The 14536-nt window shown below is 42.7% G+C and overlaps 1 protein-coding gene across 1 annotated transcript in view; it reads right to left on the bottom strand.

Annotated features, from left to right (window-relative positions):
* SYT16 (synaptotagmin 16) overlaps nt 1–14536 on the bottom strand; it is a 288505-nt gene that overhangs the window by 16081 nt on the left and 257888 nt on the right. Inside the window, exons 5-7 of the mRNA XM_052647376.1 lie at nt 13552–13808; nt 6729–7169; nt 2924–3113 (exon numbers count right to left, since the gene is read on the bottom strand). Coding sequence (XP_052503336.1) covers nt 2924–3113; nt 6729–7169; nt 13552–13808 — 888 coding nt within the window. The remainder of the gene's footprint in view (nt 1–2923; nt 3114–6728; nt 7170–13551; nt 13809–14536) is intronic.

The raw sequence follows: 14536 nt of genomic DNA, 5'->3' as shown, positions 1-14536 counted from the left end.
CCTAGCCTTTGTCTCTTTCTATCAAGATTTAGCACCTTCAGCATTCTGTAGAAGTTCCTAGCCATCAGGCTCAGCTTCTCTTTCTTTGGACTTCCTTAAGAACCATTCTTTACATTACCAATGCTACTCTTCAAGGCAGGATTGATAACCCCTTTCTACAGAGGAGGTGACTACCACTGAGCTGAGGGTCTCAAGCACAGCATTTGTGACCTTCACACACGTTTCTACCCATGCCTCCCTCCTGGCAGGCAGCTCCCTCAGGGTGGACTCTGAGGCAGGGTCCTGGGACACCCCCTGCCCTCTGTCCACTTTCACCATGGAGATGAGTGCAATTGGCAGTGTCCCCATTCCCCACTCCAGGCCCATTCATTCCTCAGCTTGCATCCTTTCCTCTTCTCCCTCTCTTTCTTACAATGCTGCTCAGTTACCTCATAAAACTCCTGTTCCCTCATCCTTTCTCTCTCTTATTCTCTTCCATATGGGAACTCGAACTGTACCCTAAGCTTGTCTGATGACTGCCAAAGTCCTGCTAGTGGCATAAAGAAGTGAGACATAATGAAAGACCAACATCATCAACATCTCAAGCTCTTGAAAGTACCAAGAGGTCCCTTTTAGAATCTCCACAAAAGAACCTTCTACTTTCTCAGTCCTTCCTAATTAAACTGGCTTTTCCTTAAGTACCAGCATTCCATGTAAACAAAACACTTTTGTCTTCACCATTGGGTTTCTGTTTTAATTAATAGCATCACAGCAACATTGTCTTCTATTACTTTGGTCGCAAAGATACAACATGTCAGTTACATTTTCAGTTACACTGCATCACTATTCTATGTAAAACCATGTAGTAAATGCCAATCTGACTTAAACTTCTGGAAGGAAATCAATTTCAAAATGACGACTTGACTTGTTTTCCTACTCAGTTTTAAATATTTGTTATAATAGTTTCCTTTTTGGCATATTTTCCTTTGTAAAGAAATGTGGAAAGATACCTTAGCACCATTCTCAAAGCACAGTTTTACATGTAATACCCCTACCTGAAAAGTATATTTTATTATGATCCCATTTTACAAATAAGAAAACAGTCAAAAAAATTAAGTAACTCACAGCTAGCAAGTGGCAAAAACCTTAGTTTAGCATCCTCCAGTTGATACTTTCTTAGCCACCATACTGTCCTTCTCCCCTGTATTGCCTGGAACCTGTAGGCACGCAAATTAAAGCCTCCCAACATGCATTGGAATAGACCATGATTGTGTGGTCCATCTCCCCCATCATTCTCAGCAGTTGTACCATCTTCTTCCCCTCAAATTGTTCAGATCTCACCAAATCTCAGAAAACAGGAAAAGAGACCAGCAAAAGTTCTACAGGGAAAGCAGTAAATCCAGATCTCTAGTAAATCCAGAGCTATTTTTTAAAAGCTATATCTAGAAAGGAGAGTCTATCCATGCAATTAATAATCAATATGTACTATGGATTTTAAATAGCTCTTACATGGTTCTGAGCCTTGATACAGAATATGGTTTATGCCCCTGGTCTCTTCTGTTATCCAGACTGTTGTGCTTTCCTTACTAACTTGCTCTAATGGCTTTAATACAGACTGACCAACAAGATATTACGGAACAGAGACATTGTGGGTGGTGGCACAGTTAGAGACTAAAAGGAGTGAGAGTCCAGATCTGATTGTAGGAGCTGATCTTTTTCCACCAGCGTGGCTGGCTCTTCACCTGGTGCTGACAGGTGAGGCCAGAGTCCATTGGCTCTTGCAGCCTATCATGTTGTTACTGACCTGGTACTTATTTCAGAAAAGATTTGGCAGTCTGTGGAGAACAGGCTCACTCACACTCTACCCTACCCCCATCTATTTTACCTTCTTGGACTCAAAAGGCTGGAATTTCAACATTTCCCAGACTCAGCATTTCCCAGACTCTCTTGCAGCTAGAATTCTAGATAGAAATTAGATTCTTCTAATTAGATGTGCTTGCATGAGATCCAGCAGACAGAAGTGAGGCAGAAACCATCTTCCCTCCCTTTCTTAAGCTGTTTCTGCTAACGGGCAAGTTCAGTCTTTGGAGCCGATTTTTTAGCAGCATTATTCCAAGGTTCAATCTCTAAATGTGAGCTGATTTTTTAGCAGCATTATTCCAAGGTTCAATCTCTAGTTTCTTGGGTACTGAGAGGCAGTTCGGGCAGCTGGCAGCAGCAACACTTTTATTCTGGCTTCCTGAGCCCTGGACAGCCACTATGGGATATGTTTTGGGTTGCTCTTTCCAGGGGTAATCTCAGAAGGTACCCTGGTGAGTCAGGCCTGGGTTGCCCATGTCTTCTTACTCCACCTCCTCTGCCATCAACAACATAACCACTCACATTTCTTGAATGCTATGTGTCAGGCACTATGCTAAATGTTCTACATAAATCATTTTATTTAAGCCCCAAAACAACACATGATGAAGGTACTCTTACTATTCCTTTGTTCCAGATGAATTTGCTGAGGTTCAGAAAGAGAGGTAAAATGTATAGGATCAGAGCAAAACTACCAGGTAAATGAGCAGAGCTGGAGTTAGATCCCAAGTCTTCCTGGCTCCAAAGACTGAACTGTCTCTTTAAAGTATTTGAGGGCCTGGACCTATTAGCAGATTTTAATTGTTCATACATGTTATACTGCTGAAAAGACATGATTTTTTTCCCTTTAATACACTCACAGAGGCCAGCCTGTTTTGTATCAAGATTCATCCAGGTATCAGAGAAGCCTTCAATCTAATTAAATAGAAAAGTATTTGAAAAATCCAGAGGTATCATTTGGTAAAAATTGTCTAAATCACACCAAGATCATTTTTATTTTACAAGTTACAGAATTGAGATGGAAGCAGACACAACCTTTTGCCTGCCTTTGGGAGGACCAGAGCTGGGGGTGTAGGCATGAACTTACCAGGTGCTCTGTTCACAGCGAGGTTTCTGAAATGGCTGCCTTTGATCATCTCCACGGATAATCGCCCCGTTGTGGCATTGTATGACAGCCCCACCAACAGTTCTGGCGCCCCTCCATGCGACAGCGACTGCGTGGATGAAGCACTATCACTGTGAGACACTGCAGATGGGCTGAGCGGAGACTCCCCACTCTGGAGGGGAAGAACAACAAAGGATCCATTGGCCCCGGCTGCGCGCCTCTCCCATACAGAAAGCCGATGTGTTTGGCGAAATTGTGGCCCCAATCTCCACTGCTGCCAAAGATTACTAAGGGCGCACTCCCTGTGAATGATAATAGGGCCCGGGGAGTGCAGTCCTGGATGGGATCCCCTGCGTTATTAGCTGACATATTTGTTTCAAGCGCTGTCTCCATTCACCCTTTCCTCTCTAAAGACAAAATGGACAAAGATGTTATTACTAGTGTAAATCAAACCCAGAAAGATACATGGAGAGCTAAGAAGACATTTACTATAGACCCAAATTCCCTCCTGTGCAATTTGTGCTTAAATGTTTCACGTCCACCCCAGGCATGAGTTCAGCTTCTGTTTTCTGCAGCTTCTTGAAGAATGCAGCAATACAGGAGGCATTTTGCTTTCACCAGAAAAGAAGTGACCACTGGCTGCCTACCACCCCATAGAACATTTGGCCCACAGTTCTGCTTCTTAAGGTTGTCAGGAATACAGTAGATGCTATATTTTTTTTCTTTCTAAGGAAATGAATTCTATTTAACATGAGCACTTTTACAAGTGCTTACTTAGTAAGGAAGTCGACACAAGGACTGTGTGTCTTAGAAACCTTAGGCACCAGCAGAGCCCACATTTTCTGTCATATATTTGTGCATTGCTTGTCCAAAGCATCTGCCCCTGTGCACCAGACATGCTGGGAAGAGAAGAACAAAGGAGCTCAGGACACTGACTCTCACCCAAGAAGCAGCAGTGGGAATGGGCTCTGGGGGCCGGCGAGCCAGCCTCCTAGAGCCACCACCTCCTCCATCAGAAACATGTGCATCAGACTTTGTGACAAGTTAGAGGGGTGGAACATATGTATACCTACGGCGGATTCATGCTGATGTATGGTGGAAATCAACAGGACATTGTAAAGTAACTATCCTCCAATTAAAAATAAATTTTAGAAAAAGAAACGTGCATTGGACTCTGCTCAAATCTTTCTTCTCAACATCTGAAATCATTTGCTAAAATTTCTGATCAGGAACCTTGATAAATAAATGCATTGAAAGAAATCAAATATTTCTTAACATCTTAGGAAACTACCCTGTTTACAAAGCCACAGCATCCCTATAGAGCCCACAGAGGTTTTCATAGAACATAATTTATAAACTTGGAGAAGGAAATAACAACCCACTCCAGTATTCTTGTCACGACAGAGGAGCCTGTTGGGCTACGGTCCAAAGGGTTGCAAAGAGTCGGACACTTCTGAAGCAATTTAGCACACACAATTTATAAACTACAGGGCAAGGTGGTTTTAAGAGATGCCTTATAGCCCCAGCTGTCTGGATAATGATAATCCCACAAGGAAATAGTTGCTTAGTTTGGGGTGAGGGCCACCCCGTCTCCTGGGCTTGTACAGAAGTGTCCACTGTGAGACCTGTCACTGCACAGCTTGCCTTTCCCCTCAAATCCTCAGCCTTATATTATAAACCCCTCAGTCTGTCACAGTGCATTGTCCAATGCATAGCTGATAATCACACTCAACAAATAACAGGTAAATGGGAGGACTTTTACTGCAAGGTTCTTTCACACAGCTCATTTCCCCTACTCAGCTCTGCGCCCCCAGCACAAAGCGCAGGATCTGACAGAGTTACAGGGGTGAGAGCATCCCTGTCTCCATGCTTTATGATGCAGGACTCCTCTGAACTCCCATGACTTCTGTTCCTCAGGATTTAAGACACACTCTACTCTGAGCTTGGGGAAAAAAGAAGGATTTGAACAGAGACAAGAGAGGGAAGCCTGATGTGCTGCAGTTCATGAGGTCTCAGAGAGTCAGGCATGACTTAGTGACTGAACCAAAACAATAAAGATATGATCTAGTTTATGTCTCAAAGGCTCCTTCTGGTCCCCAAGCTGGAAGTAGTTTATAGGGGTCAAAGGTGGAAGCTGAGAGATGACTAGGAGGCCATTTCAATAATCCAGAAGAGAGTCAGGCTCTGGTTGGATTTTTAATAAAAAGCCAGTAGGATTTCAGACGGAGAGAAGTCACAAATGACTTCTAAGATTTTTGACCTGAATGCAAAGCACGAGATTGTCTTTAGCCAAGATGGGAAGACTGCAGGTAAAATAGATTTGTTGCCATTTAGTTGCTAAGTCTGGTCTGACTCTTGCTACCCTGTGGACTGCAGCCCACCAGGATCCTCTGTCCCTGGGATTTCCCAAGCAAGAATACTGGGGTGGGTTTCCATTTCCTTCTTCAGGGGGTCTTCCCAACCCAGAGTTCAAACCCACATCGCCTGCATTGACGGGCGGATTCTTTGCTACTGACCAATCAGGGAAGTCCAAAATAGATTTTGTGAGGCAAAAATCAGGATTTTGAGTCTAAAGATATGAATTTTAAGACATCTATTAAAAATGTAAGTGACTGGATCCCCCATCAGCACAGTCTGAACTCTCTGGCTCCTTTCTTCTTCCTCAGACAAGTCAAGCCCCTTCCCACCTGCTGGTGTCTACATATGCCAGCCCCTCTGTCTGGAGACCCTGTCCACATGGTACCTAGGCTGGCTTCTTTGGTTCCTTGTTTTCTATGTCATCCCACCACCTGAAAGATAATTTTTTTGACCCTTCAGAAGAAAATGAAGCCTGTCACTCTCTACTCCAGCTGTCTATTGTTGCCCTCCTCCACCAGATTGTAAGGCATCACCTGTTTTGTTCACCTTGCAAGGGCATTCCCTATTTCGTTCCTTCCTCTGCCTATGTGGCACCTGACATATAGTAGGTACTCATGAACATTTTGGAATGAATGACTGACTGGCCCAACAGCCCAAGGTAACTACCTGATCTTTTATGTGATTTTTAGAAGGAGAGCCTCACACCAGGATCCTCCGTCCCTGGGATTTCCCAAGCAAGAATACTGGGGTGGGTATTTATATATATATATATATATATATATATATATATATATATATAAAACCCACAGGAAGAGAGAGTTACTTGTTTGTAGATATAAAGGCTGTGCTGTCTTATTTTGAAACCCAGGGACATAGCAGATGGGCATGTGGAAAAAGCCCAGTCATATAAATGGAAGGTCTTAGAAGTGGCTGGAGTTCAGAACTACTCTACAGCCTTCTCAGGTGCACGTGTTAAGAACCTCACTTTGAAAGCCCCATCTCTGAGATGCATCATGAGATGTATCTCATACATCTCTGATATGTACACTGGGGTCGGGGCAGGGGGATGGGTGGTAGAACCACTTATCAGCTAACGAGAAGGCCAAGAAATCCCTCGCAGTTTCCCTGTGTCCTCCTTTACTCTGCTGCTGTCATGACCAAAAACGGATAGGGATACATCCATCATCCAAAATGGATAGGGATACATCTATCATCCATAGGGATACAGGGGCTATGGGCACAAACACACAAAAATAAACACCCCATTGTACCATGAAGTACAAAGCATGGCTCACAAGGATGAGAAGGGCAAAACGGAAATTAAATTAAGGGTGTCTGAATTCACAGGCTGAATATACTACATTAAGGGCTGACAATTCCAGATCCTCCAACATAGCACGTCATTAGCAGCACCATTTAACATACTCACACTGATATTACTTCTTGGCTCCAGAACAAGAGTCACTTTCATTTCCCCATCTTGGTGCAGGTGGCTGAGATAGAAGAGCCTCTCACCCATCATTCTCTCCCGGGTCATCTTGAGGGCAGCGTACAGGCGGAAGCGGACCGCACAGGCAGCCACATCTCTGGGCTCCAGCTTGGCGAAGGTGACTTTCTCCTTGAAGATGGGGTTGGACCCTCTCTGTATGCTGGTCCTGCCCCTCTGTTTCTTACTGGGCAGCAGCACAACGTGCACTTGCCACGAGTTGACGCCACTTCGGTCCTTATCCGGAAGGCCCTGTGCTCTCACAATGGTCACCGTGAGCTTCTGGCTGGCAGCTCTGTATTCAAAGATGACATCCAGGTCACCACATTTTGAGATGGGCTCTGGGACCCCAGGTGGCACCTGAAAATTGGTCCCATCCTGTTCCTGTTGTAGACAGAGGGAAAGATTAGGAATGGAACAATGCCTAATGCATCTTGGAAAGATGGTGCCCCTCTGTGCTTCTTCAGAACCTCACACTTTGGACTGGTAACTTATAACCTCACACATTAGAAAGGTCTGTTTCCTGGTCTCTCCATCGGACTGGGAATTCCTTGAGGGTACAGCACCAGACATATGGTAAGCCTTCAAAGCATATGAATGCTTTTGTTTCTTTTTTTTTTTTTTCCCTTTTTTTCTTTAATTTTTATTTTTACTTTATTTTACTTTACAATACTGTATTGGTTTTGCCATACATTGACATGAATTGACCACGGGTGTACATGAGTTCCCAATCGTGAACCCCCCCTCCCACCTCCTACCCCATATCATCTCTCTGGATCATCCCCGTGCACCAGCCCCAAGCATCCTGTATCCTGCATCATAGACTGGCGATTCGTTTCTTACATGCTAGTATACATGTTTCAATGCCATTCTCCCAAATCATCCTACCCTCTCCCTCTCCCTCAGAGTCCAAAAGTCCGCTCTACACATCTGAATGCTTTTGGAATGAATGAACAAAGCTTTTACAATTTGCAAAGTGCTATCATTGAAACCAACGGAAATACTAAGTCTAAAATTAGTTAATTATGCAACTGCCAAAAGCTAACTTTTCCTTACGTTCCCAGGAGAAATGACTCTGCCTGGGCCTGTGCTCTCTGAGCCAGGAGGCCCTGCAGAGAAGGATCCTAGTGCAGGCCATGAGCCTTTAATAGATTGTCTATGTACATGGTGGAAAAAATTTAGGATAGAGCTTCTCAAACATTCTAGTGGACTTGAATCATCTAGGAATTCTGATTCAGTAGGACCAGGAGCCAGGTCTGAAATTCTGCATTTCTCAGGCCACAAGGAAAGCTCAGCTAGCCTCCAGTCACTCTTGGAGTAGGAAGGGTTTAGGAGAGCATCCTCTGCAGCCACTTAGCAAATACAACACTGGGCTTGGGGACAGAACACCTGGGTTGAAATTAAAATTCAACATTGACTAGATTTTTGGCCCTGGCCAAAAGGGTCATGCTGTCTGTACGTCAGCTGAAAAATGAGCATTAAGGTGCCTGCTTGATAAAGTGTCGTGAGGTTTTAATGTGCCAATCGCTTCAGTCATGTTTGACTCTGTATGACCCTCTGGACTGTAGCCTGCCAGGCTCTTCTGTCCATGGGGTTTTTCAGGCAATAATGGAGTGGGTTGCCATGTCCTCCTCCAGGGGATCTTTCTAACCCATGTCTCTTATGTCTCCTACACTGGCAGGCAGGTCTTTGCCACTAGCATCACCTGGGAAGCTGTGGGAAAATGCTTGGCTCAGACAAGCCTCCGTAGATATCTATTCTCATCATTGAACTGATGCTTATTTACAATCATGGCCCCTTGTTATGAAATATCATTTTTAGACAGAAGTTCACCTCAGCCAGTCAGATCCAATGACCTCACTGAGAAAACTGAGCTGAATCACATTTGCTCTAATGAACCACCCTCGAACAAACTATTACTAATGTCAACATAATTTGATTTTTTCCTCTGAAGGCATGCCTCTTGCTCATGACTAAATTTTGGTCTGATTCTCACTATAAATAAGAATCAGTTCTTCTTTATGTAATAGAGTATCAACTGTGCTAAGAACTCTTTTATTTTTAGATCAATATGTACACACTGCTGTTTAAAATGGGTGACAATCAGGGTCCTGCTGTATAGCACAGGGAATCTCTGCTCATGTTATACAGCAGCCTGAAAGGGAGGGAGGTTTGGGGGAGAAAAGATACATGTATATGTGTGGCTGGGTCACTTTGCTGTATACCTGAAACTATTACATTTTAAATTGGCTATACTCCAATATAAAATAAAAAGTTTGAAAAGCAAAGAACTCTTTATTTTTAAAAATATAATAATAGACCTCATAAATGCATGTTCATCAACAAAACTCACCCACAGAATTCAGGTGAAAGTGCGTGGTTCTCTGGAATGAGATATTGTTAGGAATCCCAAGTCTACCACATACTACCTCTAGGACGCTGGGCAGGTATTTAATCCTTCCCACTTCCTGTTTTAATCAACAGTAAAATGGAGATGATACCTACTTTACAGGGTTGCTGTGAAAATTAAAGGACTTGACACCTAGTAGATGTCTAATAATTGCCCTCTCTTTAAGATTCACATTAGTCTACCAAGAAAACCTGGGCTCCTTGTTTAAGGGAAAATTTAGGCTTCTTACATTTTTTCCTCTGAGCATGCATTCATGTGTGACTGTTTCTATTCAGAGGTACTTAGTTTCAAGTGATAAAAGTGGTTGCTATAGAGACTTTTGAATACAACTGACTAGTGTAGATATAATATTAGAAGCAAGTCTCCAAGGAGTTATGCCAACTCAAAAATCAAGTCACAGTCTTCTGTTAAAACTCCCATCTATTTTAGCTTACCCTTGATCATCTCTACATTGCTTGCTGGACCATAAGGAATAACAGTTAACACTCACTAAAGCCCTTCCTTACACCAGGTAGCACACTTTATGGACACAAAGCCCATTCGTATGCACTTCAGACCTTCTTGGCCTCTTGTTCCTTCTTCCCCTACAGGCTGGGCTCTAAGGAGCTTCTGTCTGGCACAAGCCAACAAAATCTTTCCTCCCTCCCACACAAGGTAACTCTCAACTCTCACCAAAGGCCTATCCGCTGATGTCAAAGCTTGGAAATTTACAGAATACTTCTTGTCACCCATCAATATAAAGTCCAGAGTATGTGAGGGGTTCATGCCCCCCATGCAATAAATTTTTCTCCCCTTGGACAGAAGTCCTAGGACTAATTTCTACAGCTTCTTATAGTATAGTTGCACAAGATCAAGTCAGGAGTCACACTTAGTGGCAGACAACTGGATTATACACTCTCATACTGGCTCTCCCTTCCCTGTATCACTTCCCTTGCCCCTCACTCTTGATTCCTGGGACTGCATGTCCTAACAAAGTAAGCTGTACTTTTGGGAAATCCAGCTAAGAAGCATTATCTTTTTAGATATGCATATTAACTTTTCATTAACCTAATAAGATAAGTTTTCAATATCCTCATTTTGGGGCAGAGTGGAACCAAGGCTTAGAATGCCTAAATAATTCATTCTTTGCCACCCAAATCATATGCCCAGCCTGAACTACCCAAGATTTGCCAGTATTAATGCTCAAAGTCCCAAATCTCATGTGAAACAATGGTATCTACCTTCCTCCCCCACAAACCTGTCACCTTAACTACTTACATGCATAGTAAGTGTGTGAGATGAAGAGGAAATAAGATAGGAGATGGGAGGTGGAAACACACACTACTTTGAATTTCACATCCTTTTATGCTTCTGCTCTTGATATTAGCTAACAGTTCCTAGCTTTGTCATCAATGTCAATGCCAAGGTAAAAATATCTAGTTAATGAGCATTTCCCCACTTATCTACCAGGCTCTGCATTCAGATAAATGTTCACTCCATCTGCAGCTTTGTGCTGAGATCCTGGGGAAGGGTCTAAAATAACTGTCCTGGGAATCTTGAATCAGACACAGCTCCAGGCAACAGTCAGACTCTGGATGGGGACAATCCAAGCTATGGCTCATAAAAACTGGGCTTTGTGGTCCCTTCCTGGGTTGATCTGAGACCAAGATTTGTGAAGGCTGATATTTTCATAGCAATTAATTATTTCAGCATACTCTACCTATCACCAGGCAACTAAAGGCACTCCTCAGGTGGGTACTGTTAATACAGCTAATCCATCTGACCTTCCTGCAAGGTAAAAATCTCTTCATTTTTATCCCCATTTGGCAGATTTTAATTAACTTCTCAAGGCCAATCAGTTAATCAGTGGAAAGCAGAGATGAAAAGTGGGACAGCCGCCTCCCTGTGTGCTCAAAATCGCCAACCACCCTCCTATCATCATCCCTGCCAAGCCTTGGGTCTGCAGGAAAAAGTCAATGGCCTTTTCTAGCAGAGAAGAGCAATGCTTGCAAAACCATCAGCCTAACAGGTAGGCACACTGCATGACCGGTTTCCTTCTGAGGCAAAATAAATGATTCCTTTGGCTCTCATATCCTGGGTTTTCCTTTAAGATGGGAACACTTGCACCACCCTGGCAAAACCCATGAAGATTTAAAGATGTTTCTATCAAACTGAAAGCTTTTCTGTTTTAACAAGATACTGTTGATGTCATCTGTGTGGCCCAAAGTAAACAACCCCACAGTGTGTTCCTGATGCTAGATACACAGGGGAAGAGAGGCTTCTTAATACAGCTAAGAGGCAAATAAATCAATTCTTAAAAGGCGAGCTAAGCCTGCAAAGCAGACATTTACAGGAACTGCTTCCACACTGCATCTGAGGTTCTACTGTAGGAGCACCAAATTACAGTTTTTGTCTCAAAATAGATAGGAGGTTGAATGGAGCACACAGAGATGTCTGGGTATTTTTGGAGTCTGAGAACATTTAGTGCCCTCAACACCCAGTCTTCTATTGAAGCTCCATGAGGCAGGCAAACGGGAGGTTGCCTGGAGAAAGTAATTCCAAGCCCAGTGGTACAGTTATCAAGGGGACAGACTGTCAATAGGCAGGTAAACAGTTCTGTTTTGTTTATGTGGTGAGAGAGCCAAAAAGAATCGTATTTTTAAATGTTGAATGTTAGTGTGTGGGATTTGATCTGATTCTTGGCAGTAAACCAGTAGGAAGCAGACTTTTTTTAAAACAAAATGTATAAGATAGATCGCTTTGAGGGTCTCTATATGAAGGTTTTCTTTTAACCAGCCACAAACCACGTATCTGAGTTGCCATCCCTGGACTTCAGCAATAACTCTACACAGAGTACACATATCCCTGTGTCATCTCCTCATGCTTTCTCTATGTGCTCCAGTACCGTAGCAGTCAGGCTTTGAAACATAATTTTCTGTGATTTTTTTTTTTCTCCTCCTTGATGAGCATTTGGTGTGTATGACAGTCCAGGTTCTAATAAGAGATTTACCCTGTTTATTTTCTCAGGCAGATTGATGCTAACAAAATCCATCTACCCTTCTCCTTCCGCTATTCACACAAAATTTTATATAACTACGTGAGTTATTTCATCAACATTAATTTCAAAGTAGGTATTAGACATATTAAATATTAGAATATTTAATATCTCTTAAAGTCATGCACGGAGAAGGCAATGGCACCCCACTCCAGTACTCTTGCCTGGAAAATCCCATGGACGGAGGAGCCTGGTAGGCTGCAGTCCATGGGGTCGCTAAGAGTCAGACACGACTGAGCGACTTCACTTTCACTTTTCACGTTCATGTATTGGAGAAGGAAATGGCAACCCACTCCAGTGTTCTTGCCTGGAGAATCCCAGGGACGGAGGAGCCTGGTGGGCTGCCGTCTATGGGGTCGCACAGAGTTGGACACGACTGGAGCGACTTAGCAGCAGCAGCAAAGTCATGCAAGGAGATCAAACCAGTCAATCCTAAAGGAAATCAACCCTGAATATTAAATAGAAGGACTGATGCTGAAGCTCCAATACTTTGGTCCTGATGCTAAGAGCCAACTCATGGAAAAGACTCTGATGCTGGCAAAGATTAACGACAAAAGAAGAAGAGGGCAGCAGAGGATGAGATGAGATGGTTAGATAGTATCAGTGACTCAATGAACATGAATCTAAGCAATCCTCCAGTCATACTTCTGGATGTTTGGGAGTAAGTTTCAATTGGAAAAGAAATTAGGCAATGTATGTTTTATCCGAGATTTATCCAAAAAGCAAAGTCAATGGACAGAGAGACATGACAGACTAATGCCATTTCTTAGAACTTCAGCTCAATTTGGACCTAATAAATAGGTTCATACTATACAATCTTCATCATAACACCTTGTATAATTTCATTTGCAGGGTCACTGTATTTTTTACTTCATTCCCAAATAATTATCATATTCAAAAATTCATAACTTAAGATTTGGTATAAAAATATATATATATATACTCCATTTAATTGAAACCATGAAGGAAATAATCCAGCCTCCCTAAAGAACTAAAAACTCCTTTATATAAAAAATGAAGCCTGATTGTTGCTGGGTTCAATCTGCCACCAATGCTTCTTTTTATTTTCCATTTTGATAGATTTTACTTATATATGATTTTTTTTAGTGGCACACATAGGAACTGGAACTTGGTCGTCAGAATAAAAAATATATTTCCATTAAAGGCTGTTTAGGTGTTTGTTTTTCAAAGCAATGCTTCCTTTTTGGAAAAATTTTCTTCTTGAAGGGTGGGGAAAAAGGGAGGAAAAGAATGGGGAGGGGAAGGGTAACAATGAACCAGGGAGCTGACAATATTCAAGCAAGGAAAAACCAACAACTTGCCTCTGGACTCCAAACAGAGGAGCTGTCAGTAGCATAGGAATCTTCGAATCCCCGGTTATTAAAAGCTGTCTCCATCTCCAGGCTGCCCTCTGTGGACTGCCGGCTGAGGCTGTGGACCATGCTGGTCTCTCCAGGAGATACACCATGGTGCCTGGTGTCCCCCAGCTCACAAGGGGACTGTGAATGGGCAGAGATGGGATCATCTTCACCATAAGACAGATTCTCAGAATAAGTCAGTTGGCTGGCTCCATCCAAACCTAAATTTGCAAAAAGGAAATTCTTTCAAATGTACTATCATGTTTCATCTTTTTATCTAGAGAAAATGGGCAATAACAACTACCCCCAATCAAGTTTGCTAAAACAAAACTCATTAAATAACATCTGCTGAAACACACTTTCATCTATATAGTGGATAAACTTGGCCCATAAAATCAAAATCCATTAGTTCATTATATAGGATACAAGAAGACTGAATGCTTTATGATAATATGAGCATATTTAGGATGTACATTATGTTAGAAGGATAAAATAAGTCCAACTCTTCACAACTCCATGAACTATAAGCCACTAGCCTCTTCTGTCCATGGAATTTTCCAGCCAAGAATACTGAAGTGGGTTGTCATTTCCTCCTCCAGGGGATCTTCTGAGCCCAGTGATCAAATCCACATCTCTTGTATCTCTTGCATTGGCAGGCAGATTCTTTACCATTAATGCCACTAGTGCCACCTGGGAAGCCCCTGGAATCAGAGGACCTGGGTTTAAAATCCAAGTTCTGATTAAGAACTTGAACAATATTTGAACTGTCTTAACCTTTGTTTCATTGTCTATGTGTGTTTGCTTACTCAGTCATGTTTGACTCTTTGTAACCCCATGGACTATAGCCCACCAGTCCCCTCTGTCCATGGCAAGAATTCTCCAGGCAAGAATACTGGAATGGGTTGCCATTTCGTCCTCCAGGGGATCTTCCCACCCAGTGATCGAACCC

This window comes from Budorcas taxicolor, chromosome 10, assembly GCF_023091745.1.
Source record: "Budorcas taxicolor isolate Tak-1 chromosome 10, Takin1.1, whole genome shotgun sequence".
NCBI classification, from domain to species: Eukaryota; Metazoa; Chordata; class Mammalia; order Artiodactyla; family Bovidae; genus Budorcas; species Budorcas taxicolor.
This window is presented reverse-complemented; position numbering and strand designations above follow the sequence as displayed.